Source organism: Sturnus vulgaris, chromosome 16 (assembly GCF_052056855.1).
Source record: "Sturnus vulgaris isolate bStuVul1 chromosome 16, bStuVul1.hap1, whole genome shotgun sequence".
In the NCBI taxonomy this organism is placed as follows: domain Eukaryota; kingdom Metazoa; phylum Chordata; class Aves; order Passeriformes; family Sturnidae; genus Sturnus; species Sturnus vulgaris.
In genome coordinates this window covers 14,763,454-14,777,476 of record NC_142258.1, presented here as the reverse complement: position 1 = coordinate 14,777,476, position 14,023 = coordinate 14,763,454, and the positions used below count along the sequence as shown (strand labels likewise).

Genomic DNA, 14,023 nt, shown 5'->3' with positions numbered 1-14,023 from the left:
GCCACCGTGGCCCTCTTTGCAGCCTGGTGTGCCCGGCTGTTGACGGAGCCCGCTGTTGGCCTCCGCCCCTGCTGGCACAGGCCGTGGTGCCCACCCAGGCACTCCCTCACACCCCAAGTGGGGCCCCTGAGGGGTCCCCGCAGGCTGGGCTGGGCTGGGTTGGGGACCTTATGGCGGAGCGGTGGGGCAGTGACTTTGTGTCCATATGGTAACAGAGGGGTCCCAGAGGCTTGGGCGGCCCCCCGAGCTCCCCACAGGCTTGCTGTGTGGCACGCCACAGGGTCTCGGGGCACCCCAGTACTACCAGCGCGGCTTTTGGGGCGGGAGCCGGACCCCCGGAGCGGGTTGGCCCGTTCCCGGGGAGGAGATGCCCAGAATAGCTCCGTTATCCGATTCCGAGGGGCCACGGCCGTCTGCACCGCCGGCTCCTGGGGGCTGACATTTGAGCCCAGCCGGGGACGGGACGGGACGGGACGGGAAGGGCGCCGGGACTGCCTGGGATTTCCCGGCACTACCGGGACAGGAGTGGGATGGCGGGCGGGAGGCGCCGTGGGGGTGGCGGGCGGCGCGGGGGACCCCGGCAGCACCCGGAGACCCCCGGACCGGCCTCCTCGCCCGCACCCCTCTCTCCTGCAGTCACCACGGCCCAGCCAAACGCAGGTGCTGCTCCCAAAACCGGCCGCTCCAAGAAGGCCCCGGAGGAGCCAGCGGCGAGGGCTCCGGACGTGGACTCGCTGGGCTTCCAGGCCATGGACCGCAACGTGCCGGGGCTGTCCCACGTCATCCTGCAAAAGCTCAACATGAAAAGCTACGAGGACTACAAGTGAGTGAGCACCTATGGGTGCTTATTCCCGACCCCCTCTCCCGGGAAGAACATCCCATGTGTCTCCCGGCAGCTGGAGCAGCTCCCATGGCTCATCCCACCATCACGGTTCAGCCCACCAGAAACTCTGATGGGCTCCTGGGTGGACCCCTCCAGGGTGCCTGGCTCCCTGTCCTCACCCAGGCCAGGATGCTCCTGGCTGGAGTTAAAAATCTTGGCAAGCCTCAGAGAGTCAGCCCCAGCGATGTGGCAGTGGGCTGGATTCTGCTCACCCTCTGACATCTGCAGGTCTGCCATGGACGGGAGGAAGAGCGGCAGCGATTTTGGCATCCGGACGTATTTTGACATGTTCCAGAAGATGGAGGACACCTTCAAGTTTTGTGTTGAGTGCAAGAAGCTCCCTGATGCCCTCCCAGACCCCAAAAGCCTCCGGCGTTGCAAGAGGTAAGGTGGGGAGATGGTCTGGTGGCCCAGGGATGGATCCATCCCTCACTTCCAGCCTGGTGGCTGACATGAAGTGAGGGATGTGTGTTTCCTGGAGTGCCCACCTCCAGCTACAGGGCACCCCCAGAACAGTGACATAGCCCTGAGAGGAGGTGGCAGGGAGCCAAGCTTGGTGGGCTGGATTGTGCCCCCCCTCCCCATGGCTGGGCATGCTGCCTGTCTGCCCAGGTGCCAAAATGTGTACTACTGCGGCGTGGCATGCCAGCGTGCCAACTGGCCGCTGCACAAGAAGTTCTGCAAGAAGCTGAAGCTGGTGGCCCTGGACCGGCTGGTGGAGTGGCTCATCTTCACAGGTGGGGCATGTGTCCCCTCGGGCCTGCCTGACCCCCATCTCGGGCTGCACAGGTCCTGGGGTGGGATGCAGTGTCCATTCTGCAGCCCCACAGTTCAGGTGGGACAGACAACCACCACTGTACCCCCAACCTCCTCCTGACTCCTCAGGAGACATCCCATTTCCCACGGACACCTGGACGAAACCTGCCTGGGACGTGAAGGGCTGGGAGGACTGGTTCTCCATGCAGGAGCAGCTGGAGGAGAAGCTGGGTGCCATTGTGGCCGGGCGATACATGACCCTGCTCTGGGCCAACGCCGGGAAGCCCCGGCCGGAGGACGCGGAGCTGCGGGAATCCATCCGGCGCCTGGTCACCGACTTCCACTCGCGCCCGCTCACCATCGGCCTGGGACTGCGGCTTTTCGGCATCGACCCCCTCATCAGGCCCCTCACCGTGCACGTGGTGGGGGCTTCCCACGTGGAGACCCTCAACACGCGCCTGACGGACTACGACGAGCTGACACGGATGTTCCCAGGCCACCAGGGCGTGGAGATGGTGATGGTGGGGGTGGACGTGGTGGACGGACCCATCATGAGGCCACCCCTGACCACGCTGGCGCCCCGGGGAAGTGTCTATCTCAGCAGCTACAAGGGGCTCTACCACGACTTCTGGGAAAGCCACGTGGAAACCAAGCTGGCCGCCCCTCCTGACCTGGTGGTGGGCTTTCACCCGGGTAAGTGCCTGCACCATGGTAGAATCGGACCCTCACACCCCACTGCCAGGATGGGGCATCCACAGGGCACATAGGCTTAGGGACTGCCCTGAGCACCCTGGCAGCACCTGGGACTGAGCCTGAAGGTGGCCTAGGATATGCCCAGGGCTTTGCACCAAGGCACAACAGGCAGCTAGGAGGACTCCCTGGGACATGGCTGCCTTGTCTCCCTTCTCTGTCCTGCCTGTCACCCACCTGCAGGTGAAATGGATCCTTCCCTTCAGGTCTCAGTGCTGTGGCTTAGCCCAGGACCTAGAGTTCGGGGTGCCCTATATGCTGGTGAGGAGCCAGACCCCACCTTGCTGAGAACTGCCAAGCTCATTGCATATTCTGGGGTGTCCAGCACAGAATGGGTGCAGTTGGAGCCAGCTTTCCCTGGGGCCAGGGTGGGATGGGAAAGAGGTGGAACCCTCACGGCTGTGTCCCCACAGGTTTCCATGCCTGCCCAGACCTGCTGGCAGGCTGGCTGCCCACCCTGCTGCTGCTGCGGGACTATCGCCTGCCCGTGCTCTTCACTGTGTACAGGTGAGCACAGCCCCAGGGTCCCGGTGAGCTGGCACAAACACCCACTGACGGTGCCTGTCCTCTCTCCTGGCAGTGAGCAGGAGCTGAAGGCCTCCCTGCAGATCCTTGTGGAGCTGGAGATGCACATTGTGGGTTATGCCAGCAACCCCTTTGCCTCTCTGCGGCCTGAGCAGGTGTACTCGAGCCCCAACAAGCCGCCCGTCTACTGCAGCTCCCACTACATCGCCCTGCTGGGAGCAGAGGCTGTGCCAGGGGCTGAGGAGCTGGAGGATGATGATGGCTGGCAGGGAGGAGAGCCCAGTGCTGCTGCTGCTGTGGCTGGGGGCATTGCCCCAGGGCTGGGCTGATTCCTGCCTGCCCTGACCCCCAGAGTCTTGATGCCCATCCAGGACCCATCTCCTCATCTTGGGATCAGCGATCCAGAAATCCCTTACTGCACACATGCAGGCCTGGGGGATGCAGCACCTCAGCACAAGCATGGCACTCTTCCACAGCACCAAATAAATCACTACAGCAAACCAGCTGCCGTGTCTCGAGCTTTATTTCCAAAAAGGCCTTTGTTTTCCTAAAGAAAACAAGGGGCTGAGCCCACCCCAGCCCCCCTCGAGCAGCCACGGCCTCTGGAGGGACAGCGAAGGGGACCCCGACTGCAGGACCAGCCATGCACGGGGCTGTGCAGCCCCTTGGGGTCCGGTGGGGAGCCCCAGCTCAGCGCTTGGCTGTCCCTGCCACTGTCACCCTCACTGTGACCCCCACGCTGGTGCCTACCCTGCAGGGCACTGCTCCAGCCTGGCACCTCCCAACTGCTCACCAGCCTCGGTGGCCCTTGCAGACACCGGGGCGGGTGGAGTCGAGGGAATCAGCTCCCGCAGCATCGCCCGACGCTGCCGGGGACCCTCGCTGGCCTGGCGTCGCCTCCTGGTGCGGCCAGCGGGTCTGGCATGGCAGCGATGGCACTGACCCGTGTGGGCACCCACGGTGGCTCAGGGAGGCCAGCACGCCCCAGGGCTGCCAGCGCCCTGACAGAGGGTCCGGGTCCCTCTCTGGGCTGTGCGCCTGGCGGCGGGGCCGGGGTGGGCGGCAGAGCTGGCACAGTCCAGCACGGAGCGGCACTGCCGGCGTCACTCGGCGCCAGCGCGTTCCCGCAGCGCGGGCAGAGTCAGGGTCTCCGGCGCCGACTTCTTCCGCGGGCGAGTCTTGGGGGGAGCCAGGAACTCGGGGGCCTCGTCGCTGAGGGGGGTGGAGGGGGCGCTGGCAGGGGCCGAGTGCGTGGCCGTGGGCTGTCCCACCTCGCTGACCGAGATGGCCGGTGCCACCAAGCCGATGAGCTCGTTGGTGGCCTCCTGCGTCTCCTGCTCGTAGCGCCGCACCTCCTCCATCGTCATCCCTGCCGAGCACAGCCGGGCTTGGGCCAGCTCGGCACGGCCGCGTCCGGCACCCCCTCATCCCGAGGCAGCCTGCGCCCCGCGCCCCGGCTCCCCACCGAGCTGGGGGACAGGAAGGGGACAGGCACTGGGGACAGGGGGACGGGCAGGGAAGGGGATGCTGGGCAGCACAGCCAGCTCCCCAACTCCAGCGCCAGCCCAGGCAGCAGAGGGGAAGGGGTGGACAGGCAGCGCAGGCAGGGGACACGCAGGGAGGGCAGCTGGGACAGGGGACACTCCGCCGCGGGGTGCTGGGGGGGCACAAGTCCCCCTGCCTGCACCCACCCCCAGGCAGCAAGGCGGGGTCCGGGGTGTCCATCCCCGGCAGGCAGAGGGGCTTAGGGATGCTGGCTCCCCAGCTTTTGGTTTGTGGCCACTTGCATCTGAGTCTCGAAGGCCCGGACCTCTTCCAGGGACATGTCTGGAAGGCAGAGAGCCGCTCACCCGGATGGCCTGGCACCCAGCTGTCACCAAACCCGGGGCTCCCATCCCCGCTCGTGGCAGCCACCTGCAGCGCGTGTCCCTGCTGGAACAAGGGTGCAGGCAGCACAGGCAGGGTGCTGGGACCCCTCTCCCTGTCCCCTCGAGCGTGCAGGGGAGCATGCAGCATGCAGGTTTGCAGGCAGGGCGGAGCAGGCAATGCAGGCAGCCCAGGCAGCGTGGGCAGTGCAGGCAGCACAGGCAAGGCAGGCAATGCAGGCAGTGCAGGCAGAGGAAGAGCAGGAGCTGTGATGGGGTCAGTGGCATTAGCAGTTAGACCTGCAGCCCCCTGTCCATGGGCACCGTGTGCCTCCCTCCCCACAGCGCCGGGTGACCCCACGGACTCACCGCACCACTCGTCCACCCAGGCGAAAGCCTGCCGGTGCCCGATCAGCAGGATGTCCCGGATCACCTGCAACGCCACGGGGGTCAGCATCCTGTCACTGCCCCCTCGGTGTCCCCCAACCCCCCTTGGGGCCCCCTCACCTTGTGCACAAACTGCTCCACCCGTGTCTGCAGCCCCCACACCTCGAACTTGACGCTCACCAGTTTGTAGGAGCACATGATGGGCTTGGTGTGCTGGCGCCAGCCCTCTCGCAGCGGCCCCCGGCCTGTTTTGGCAGAGCTGAAGAAACGGGGGTCCTGGGGGGATGGGGAAGATCAGGGTCATGAGTCCTCCCTTGGGACAGGAGACAAGGGGGTGGCCTCAGGGATCCCCCGGTGGTACCTCCAGGCTGCGGTAGTAGCGCTCAGGGATCTCGTCAAAGGCAATGTCCAAGAAAGAGACCTCGTGGTCGCCCAGGATTTTGTCACTGTGGAAGATCTGGGGAGGGCAGGGAGGGTGAGTGACATGGACCACGAGTCACGAAGTTTGCCAGATCTCAGCTGCAGTGCACACTCACATTCTCGCTGTCCCCGCAGTTGTCCTCGTACTTGGTCTCGATGTAGATGGAGAACTTGGGCAGGAAGGAGCACTGCAGGGAATGGCTGTCAGCTGGGCCCCAGGGACATCTGTCCTGAGGGACCCCACTCCCAGGGATGCCCACCCTGAGGGACGCCCACCCCCAAGGAAATCCGAGCCCTAGGGGACACCCAACCAAGGGCCACCCACCATGGTGACACCCACCCTGAAGGACACCTACCCCTAAAGGATGCCTGCCCCAAAGGACACCCACCCCCAGAAATGCCCCTCCAGCACCTCCTCCCCAGCCAGCTGTTGGGGAAGGGGACAGGTCATCCTGTCCACCTGTACCATGCCACCTCCTTACCGTGTACTCTGCAGGGACACCGTGGCACATGGCATCACAGGGTGGCATCACCGGGTGATATGACAGGGGAGAGAGGGAGCAGTGAGCCCGGGGGCAGCTCCTGCAGCCCCCCCACCGCTGGGCAGGGACAGGGTGCCCGGGGGTGCCCGTGCCACGCCCTGCCCGTGGCTCACCTGTGATGGTGTAGGGGTAGTAGTTCCAAGCCTTCTCAGTGATGTAGAAGATGCGGGGGGTCACTGCCCGTGCCCAGCTTGGCAGTTTGCTGTGGGGACCATGTCAGGGGACCCCCTCAGGACAGGCCATGGCTGGTGCCACCCAGCCCTGCACTGCCAAACACAACCTGGCTCTGGGACCCCATATTCCCACCCTAGGAGCCCCACTTGCTACCTAGGACTCTCACCACCATCCCAGGATGCCCACAGGGACCCTCACCTGCACCTCTCCCAGGAGCCACTGCCACCTCCCCCACACCTGCATTCCAATACTGTCATGTGCACCTCGGGACACCCCCAGGGACCCCTGTCACCTCCCCATGGTCCTGACCCCTGCCCCAGCTCCCCACCAGGCATCCTGCCCCTCCACTCCAGGATGCCTCCAGGGATCTTCACCTGTACCTCAGGACCCTCATCTGCACCTCACAAAACTCTCAGGGACCCCTGTTGCTTCCCCAGGACCCTCCTCAGTGCCCCAGCATTCCCCCACTAGAGACCCCTGCCACCTCCCCAGCACCTTCATCTGTACCCAGGGCTCTGTGCCAACTCCTCATCTCCACCCCAGTGCCCCCATCCTCTCCTTAGGTTCCCCACCTCGTCCCCAAAAACCCTGACCCCTCCCCAAGAAACACCCACCCTCCATCCTGGACCCTCACCCCTTCCCCAGGGCTGAGTCCCTCCGGGTGCTCCTGTTCCCTCCCAGCACCCCGGCAGGATCGGTCCCCCTGCATAGTCGGGAGGTGGGTTTTGATTAATTTTCAGGCGTTATAAATAAATTTCAGGCTAGAGGGGAATCGTGAGTGCTGCAGCTAAAAATAACCCGTCTCACTCCAGCAGTTCCTGGTGGGGAGCAGCCCGTGCCCGCAGGCAGCTGAGGGGACATGGGGACAGTGGTGCTGGGGCCAGCGACTGCCCCACGGTGACACCCCCAGGGCATTGCCGAGCTCCCTCAGGCACCCAGAGAGGGGTGAGTGCACCCCTGCGAGGTGGGTGCATGTCCTGAGCTGGGTGCATCCCATGAGAAGAGGGCAGCCCCCCAGAGAGGGGGTGAACCCTGGGACATAGCTCCCAAAGATGGGTGCAGCCCCTGAAGACAAGTGCACCCACCTCTGGAGATAGCTGCAGCCCCCCAAGATCAGGGCAGGCCCCCAGGATCAGAGCACTCCAGGAGATGGGTGCACCCTGAGACATAAGGGCAGCTTCCAAAATTGGATGCAGACCCCAAGATTGGTGCACCCCAGGACTTGGGGACCCCACTGGGAGACACACACACAGCCCTTCAAGTGGATGGGTGCCTGAGAGATGGGTGCAGCCCCCCAAGATCAGTGCACCCCAGGAGAAGGGTGCATCTGACAGATGGGTGCAGCCCCCATAGCTGGGTGCAGCTCCCCCAGATCAGTGCACTCCAAGAGATGGGGGCACCTCCGGGAAATGACGGAGGCAGCCCAGGAAATGATGGGGCTAATCCTGGGAATCAGCCACACTGCAGCATGTCCAGGACCCAGGAAGGAGCTTCCCCGGGAATTTTGGAGGAAGAGCTGGGGCCACCCCGATACCTGCCCATGCCCCCCCACCGCAGTGCCCACCCAGCACCCGTCACCGGAGAGGTGACACAGGCTCACCTGGAGAGGTGGACACGCTTCTCAGTGAACTGGCCGGGGCCGTGGACGGGGTCCTCGTGGGGCTCGTTCTTCACCACCTCCACGCCCTCGCCCTTCTCGCTCTCCTGATGGCTGTGCTTGCTGATGGTGTAGAGCTGCCCCACGCGGTACTGTAACCACAGTGCCCGCCCTCAGTGCCACCGGTGATCACCCGGCACAGCCTGCGGGCTGACCACGCTGCTGAGAGGGGAAACTGAGGCACGGAGCAGACCCTGAGCCGTGCGGCAGGCAGGGGGCTTCTGGAGCACCCTGAGTGACCTCCCGGTCCCTAGGCAGCCTCAACTCCCAGGCCAGGGCTGGATCCTACTCTCCCTATGCTTTCCCAGTGCCTTGCAGAATGCCTGGAGGTTTTCTGCTTGGCAAACTACATGGGAGTCAGGGAAAAATGTATATTTATATGATATATAGGGATGTGTCTGTCAGATATATAACCAAAAGGATGTATATGTGTCTTTGGTGATGCAGCTGTGCAGTACAGGTTTGACTATTCTGCTGAAGATCCCATCCACCACCGCAATCGCCAGCAAGATTTTATCACTCCACTCTGCCTAAATTAAAACCTTCCCCAGGTGCCACCAAAGGAGGGATGGCACCGCCCAGGGTGGGGACCACTGTAGGTCCCTGCTCCCCAAAACCAGAGACCTTTGCTCAGGGGTGCTGCCCGCTGTCAGTTCTGTGTGCCGATTCAGGCTTCCTGCCGGAGCAGGGATGGAGTTTATGGGCTCTGCCGTGCCACGGACATCTAAACCCCCCGTGCCCTTCGCCTGTTGGCCCATCCCCTGGTCCTGCTGTGCCCCGGTGCTGCCGTCGGACTCTGTGCCCCAAGGTCGCCGTGCCCAGGGACGGGATGTCCCCCCCCTGCACCCCAAAGTGCAGCTCAGCCCTTGCACGGAACACCCCGAGCCCAGCACATCCCGGTCCGTGCCACGAAGACGCAGCAAAGGGGTCACCGTGTCCCTCTCAGGGCAGGAACCGATCCCCTGGCGCTGCTGTGAGACCCCCACCCACAACCCCCCCACGGGGGTGTCCCTGACAGCCGCGGCACTGCCGGTTCCCGCTGCCCCGCGCTCACCTCCTCGGTGGTGAGCGGCATGCAGATGCGGTACTCCTTGACGAGCATGGTGACACGGGCGGGGTGACACGGGCAGGGTGACACGGGCACGGCGGGCAGCACGGGGGGTCAGGCGGAGGCGTCGGCGCTGCCGGGGACACAGCTCATTGTGGGGGAGCCGGAGCGGGGGGGACGCGGCGCTGCCTCCCACGCTCCCATCCCAGCACCCCGCGCTCGCAGCAGCCGCCCCGCTCGCCGTGACTTCACGAGCCGTTGCCATGGCAGTGGCGTGAGGTCACCCGTGCGAGGAGCAGCCTGGGTGTACCCTGCTGGGGACATCCCGGCACCCCAAAACCCTCCCGGCCTTAACCCCTTCCCTGCCAGGCACGCGAACGCGCCCCTACGCAGCTGCCTCGGAGCACACGTGTCCCCCCAAAATAGGGTGCCATCCCTTCGGGGTGCCACATCCCCACCCAGCCGTGGTAGCAAGTGCGGCAAGAGGGTTGCAGGGACATGAGGATGGGATCAGACCTGCCCGACAGTCCTGGAGACCCACCTCTGGGCACCCCCACTCTCCTGTCCTGAGGGGTGCTCCCCGGGAGCAGAGGATCGTGTTCCTGATGTAGGATATCCCTTCCCTGGGCAGGAGCTGGACCCCCCTTCCCCAAGGCTTCCCTCAGCAGCTGTTCCAGCCAGCACCCACCCTAGGGCTGCCCCCCAGCACCCACCCCAGCCATGGCACTGCCAGGCTGTCACACTCCCTCTCCAGCCAGGGCTGGAGATGCCCAGAGTGAGGGTGCTCAGGACAGCTCAGGGGGCTCCTGGACGTGCCCCCCAGCCCCACAGAGAAGGGAGGGGATATGGGCCCTCCTGAAAGTTACCCTAGATGGGGAATCAAGCCTTGGAAGGGCAGATGGGGGCTCACATAGGGTTTTGTCTGGAGGCAAGTTGTCCAGCTGGGGACGTAGGGACATCCTTTGGGGGTACAGGGTCACAGCAGGACACAAGGGCATCTTTGGGGGCACCGGGGAACACAGGAGTGTCCCTGGCGCCACAAAGCCATTTGAGGCTACAGGGGCATCCCTGGGGGACACAGGGACACCCTGCTGACGGGGCAGAGGGCTAGGTGCAGGTGCCAGGTTGCAGGGACCCCAATACCGGGGGCAGAGGGAGGTGACACCCCGGGAACTCCCCGGAGCACTGCAGGGCACGGCATTCTCCTCCCCATCCCAGCAGCTCAGACCGGCCCCCGCCGGCTGGAAAAGGAGGAGCCCCTCGGCCGGGCTCAGCCGCCCCTTCCCCACCGCTGTCCGCGGCCGCATCCCCCCGGGCCGGGCCCCGCCGCCCCCCGCTGCCCGCACTCACCGGCCCGCGGCGGTGCCCGCTCCCACCGCCGCCGCCGCCGCCGCCGTGCCCCGGCCGTCCCGGGCCGTGCGCAGGAGCGAGCCGCCCCCCGCACCGCCTCCCGCGCCGCGGCACACCGACCCCTAGGGGGAGGAATGCACCGGCACCGCACCGGCACCGGCACCCGGACCCCCACAGGCACCGTCACCCCACCGGCACTGCACCCGGACCGGCATCGCACCTGAACCGGCATCGCACCGGCACCGGCACCCGGACCGGCACAGGCACAGGCACAGGCACAGGCACAGGCACAGGCACAGGCACAGGCACAGGCACAGGCACAGGCACCGCACCCGGACCCGCACCGCATCGCACCGCAGTGACAGCGGCACCGCCATGGACACACGGGCACCAGCCCCGGCACCGCACCGCAGTGACAGCGACACCGGCACCACGGCACCCCTGGCACGGCACGGACCGGCACCAGGGCTTCTCGCACCCACCAGGTTTCAGGGTCCCAGCGACCCCCAGCACCGCCGTGTGTCCCAGCTGGGAGATGCCCCGATGTGGCTTCTGGGTTGGGCCCCCCCGGGAACCCCCAAAGCTCCTCCAGCCACTCACCTGCACCCCGCTGCCCGCCTGGCCCCTGTTCCCCCAGCCCCAGTGCACCCCATGTGCTGGCACTGCCCACGTGCCACCCACAGCCACGTTACCAGCACAGCCCATCACCAGTGACACCGCTGTCACTCCCTGCACCTCCTGTCCTTCCTCCTCTAATTTCCATCATCCTGGACACTGTCAATACCCAGTGCCCTGGTGCTGTACCAGGCTGTGCATTGCCACTGTCATTTTCCTGTTATTACCTCACAAAATTCTGCCATTCCCTCCAGCCCTGCTGCCTGGGGTGCAGGGGAGTAGCCCATCAGTGCCAGGGTGATGGCCACTATGGGGACAGGGATGGGGCAGAGGGGACGCCCACCAGGCCACCCTGTGGTGTTGCCATCACTGGCACTGCTGGACCCAGCACTGCAATGACACTGGCACCGGCCATAGAAGTCTCACCTGCACTGGGGCGCCCGTGGGCTCTTTTGTGATTGCCAGTCTGTGCCATCTCCTGGTGGTGGGGACCCCACTTTGTGTCACCCTGTGAGCCTCAGGGCAGTGGTGATGTGCCCCGATATGGCCCTGGCAGCCCCAGGGCTGCAGGGATGGCCCTAGGCTGTGGCCAGGACAAGCAGTGGCAGAAGGAGCAGCATAGGGACAGTGGCCCCAAAGCCCGCCAGGGTGCCCCACGGGCACCCATCCCACATCCGGGAGCATGGTGCCAGGAGCTCTGCCTGCAGGCACACCTTCCCCTGCCTGCCCTGCACTGCTGCCTTCGTCCCAAACACCAGCCTGTGGTGTCACTGTCCCCCCGTGATGTGTGTCAGCATCCCCAGCTCTGGTGGCACTGGACAGCAGCCACCTCCACCCCTTCCCCACCCCCCCATTTCCCCACAACAGCCCCCAAAGGGGGCCCCCAGGCCCTACATGGCTGGGGCCAAACCCAGCAGGAGTCCCACTGGGGTGACTGTAGTGGTGACAAGGACCCGGCCATGCTGGTGACAAGTACCTGGCGGGCCCTCAGCCCCCCCAACAGCTGCATTCCTCCTGAACCTGTTTGGCAGGGCCCTGTGCAGGTGCCAAGGAAAAGGCATCCGGGTTGGGCTTTTCCTGGTCATGCCCTGCTTCACTCCAGTGCTGAGTCAACAAGGAGTAGAAAGGATTTTCTGGAGCCTGGTGCCCCCACAGTGCTGCTGGTGCCCCCCAAAGTCACCCAGTGCTAACGGTGCCCCCCAGTTTCTCACCTACCAGCAGGGATCCTGCAGAAAGTTAGGAAGGGGAAGAAAGAGGAGGCAGAAACAAATGAAAAACGACCCAGTTTAATCCCAAAGCCCCCTCAAGCTCTGGAGTTTCAGGAGCCCCTCGTGGCCCCCCCAGCCCCCCTGTCTGTGCAGCCCGTGGGGCCCCGGGCTGAGCGCACCCCTGGGAGCACCCCTGGCTCCCTGCTCCAGCACGGGGACAAGGAGCTTTCCAAGACATCCGGCCTCTTCCTCAGCTCCACCGGCACTGCCACCGGCACCCAGCCATGTCCCACCACCCCTCACCCCACCCCGAGCCCTTAGGGAGGTGCCCTGAAAAAGACCATCCTGGTGGAATAGACCAGGTCCACCAAGTAGGCGATGAGGTTGAAGATGGTGAGGAAGGTGATCCCCAGGTGCTTGTTCCACGAGCAGTCCGGGCCGCAGGAATGGGGGCGGCTCTGTCCCCGGAAGCTGTAGAGAGGCCAGAGGATGGTGGCAGTGAGGTACATCAGCAGGGCCAGGAAGTTGTAGCCCACTAGCACCTTCTCCAGCGGGCAGGGAATGTAGGTGAGGCAGCGGCCGATGGTGAAGATGATGATGAGGAGGGTGAAGATGAAGCAGAGGGAGTAGACAGCCACGCACCACATGAGGCCAGGTTCCCCACTGTATGCATCCAGCAAGGAGAAGATCAGGCAAGCCACGTAGGCTTCGAAGACCTTGAGGAGCCCAGGCACGGTGGAGAGGAAGCTGCTGATGTCCCCTGGCTTGGCGCGGGTCAGCGACACCTCGACGGCGTAGGCGAGGAAGCAGAGGCAGGAGGCGGTGCTGGCCACGGCCTGCCGGGCACACTGGCTGCTGCTGCAGGGGCTGCTGATGAAGGTGGCAGGGTAGACCACCGAGGAGGTGAAGACCATCAGAGCCGCCAGCATGGAGAAAGCCGCGGTGAAGTCATCCCAGGAGAGAGGCAGCAGGGGGTAGAGCTCCAGCAGCTCCAGCAGCAGCACCAGCAGTGTCACGGTGAAGCAGAAGCACCAGGTGAACATGCACCACGTCCCGTAGGGACCCGTAAAGAGCCCGGTGGAGGCCACCAGGCTGAAGGCGAGGCAGGACAGCACGATGGCCGAGAGCCGGGCGATGCCCACCCAGGAGGTCAGGGCGCGCAGGTTCGTGGTGGCCACGGGCATGGTCCGGCCGCTCTGTGTCCGCGCCGCGCTGGGCAGTGGGCGCTGCCCGCGGCCACTCTTATCTGGGCGCTGGGGAAGAGGGGTGGGGCGCAGGACAGGGAGCCGCCAGCCCTCCCGAGCCGCCCGTGCCAAGGACCCCCGGCTCTGCTGGCACTGCCACCACGCCGGGTGGCTGCTGGGGGCGGGTGGATGATTAACGCGGGGCTGGGCAAAGGGCGGTGACGCAGAGCCCCGCGGTGGGGCCGGGGCGGGCAGGAGGCCACCAAGTGCCACCGTCCTGGCAGGGAGCCCCAGCCCTGCCCACGGCAGGAGGTACAAAAGCGCCTTTCATGCACCCCTAGAGTACCGGGGGGGCACCTCGACACCTTGGCAAGTACCAGGACTTGGCAGCCAGTGGGGCAGAACCCACTGGGTCCCCCTGAGGGGTTTAGGGGCTGCACTCAGCACAGTGCTCCTGACAGGGGGGTGCCACAGCTGGGTGTAGCCCCTTCACACCCTTGCGGGCGACACCTCCACACCCCTCCGGCACCTCCGCTCCACTCCTGGCACCTCCACCACTTGATAAGCGGCTCAAAGTCCAGCTGTGCCAGCTGCCTCACTGGGCAGAGTGGGTGGGGTGACCGTGGGCAGGGCATCTGCACCCTGGTCACACCCCATTC

The 14,023-nt window shown here is 65.2% G+C and overlaps 3 protein-coding genes across 5 annotated transcripts; 1 reads left to right on the top strand and 2 right to left on the bottom strand.

Annotated features, from left to right (window-relative positions):
• Positions 1–530: 530 nt before the first annotated feature.
• On the top strand, positions 531–3,454 carry MSS51 (MSS51 mitochondrial translational activator). The gene is made up of 6 exons (XM_014888523.2): positions 531–823; positions 1,112–1,267; positions 1,496–1,620; positions 1,769–2,332; positions 2,803–2,896; positions 2,970–3,454. The coding sequence occupies exons 1-6, from the start codon at positions 531–533 to the stop codon at positions 3,241–3,243; spliced, it is 1,506 nt and encodes a 501-aa protein (XP_014744009.2). The 3' UTR covers positions 3,244–3,454.
• Positions 3,420–9,159, bottom strand: LOC106860616 (cytoplasmic phosphatidylinositol transfer protein 1-like). 2 transcript variants are annotated; one of them, XM_014888527.2, is made up of 9 exons: positions 9,014–9,159; positions 7,903–8,051; positions 6,242–6,330; positions 6,069–6,076; positions 5,703–5,774; positions 5,528–5,623; positions 5,287–5,442; positions 5,149–5,212; positions 3,420–4,283 (listed from the first exon to the last, which is right to left on the bottom strand). In XM_014888527.2, exons 1-9 carry the CDS (start codon positions 9,059–9,061, stop codon positions 4,018–4,020), a joined length of 948 nt encoding a protein of 315 aa, XP_014744013.1. In that variant the 5' UTR covers positions 9,062–9,159; the 3' UTR covers positions 3,420–4,017. The 2 variants fall into 2 exon arrangements, with proteins under 2 accessions (XP_014744013.1, XP_014744014.1); XM_014888528.2 differs by lacking the exon at positions 3,420–4,283 and adding an exon at positions 4,406–4,741.
• Positions 9,160–12,242: 3,083 nt separating this feature from the next.
• LOC106860618 (myeloid-associated differentiation marker-like) lies at positions 12,243–13,975 on the bottom strand. Of its 2 annotated transcripts, XM_088174659.1 has the most exons (2): positions 12,823–13,975; positions 12,243–12,651 (listed from the first exon to the last, which is right to left on the bottom strand). In XM_088174659.1, the coding sequence occupies exons 1-2, from the start codon at positions 13,362–13,364 to the stop codon at positions 12,498–12,500; spliced, it is 696 nt and encodes a 231-aa protein (XP_088030785.1). In that variant the 5' UTR covers positions 13,365–13,975; the 3' UTR covers positions 12,243–12,497. The 2 variants fall into 2 exon arrangements, with proteins under 2 accessions (XP_088030785.1, XP_014744016.1); XM_014888530.2 differs by having other exon boundaries at positions 12,243–13,490.
• Positions 13,976–14,023: the final 48 nt, after the last annotated feature.

What these genes read in the sequence shown, in the direction of transcription:
- LOC106860616 (XM_014888527.2), bottom strand. Translation starts at nt 9,061, where the DNA reads ATGCTCGTCAAGGAGTACCGCATCTGCATGCCGCTCACCACCGAGGAG. An exon ending in AAGCGTGTCCACCTCTCCAG is followed by an intron (nt 6,331 to 7,902) that starts GTGAGCCTGTGT and finishes TGGTCCCCACAG; the next exon opens with CAAACTGCCAAGCTGGGCAC. An exon ending in GCTACTACCGCAGCCTGGAG is followed by an intron (nt 5,443 to 5,527) that starts GTACCACCGGGG and finishes CCATCCCCCCAG; the next exon opens with GACCCCCGTTTCTTCAGCTC.
- LOC106860618 (XM_014888530.2), bottom strand. Translation starts at nt 13,364, where the DNA reads ATGCCCGTGGCCACCACGAACCTGCGCGCCCTGACCTCCTGGGTGGGC.
- MSS51 (XM_014888523.2), top strand. Translation starts at nt 531, where the DNA reads ATGGCGGGCGGGAGGCGCCGTGGGGGTGGCGGGCGGCGCGGGGGACCC. An exon ending in AAAAGCTACGAGGACTACAA is followed by an intron (nt 824 to 1,111) that starts GTGAGTGAGCAC and finishes TGACATCTGCAG; the next exon opens with GTCTGCCATGGACGGGAGGA. An exon ending in GTGCTCTTCACTGTGTACAG is followed by an intron (nt 2,897 to 2,969) that starts GTGAGCACAGCC and finishes CTCTCCTGGCAG; the next exon opens with TGAGCAGGAGCTGAAGGCCT.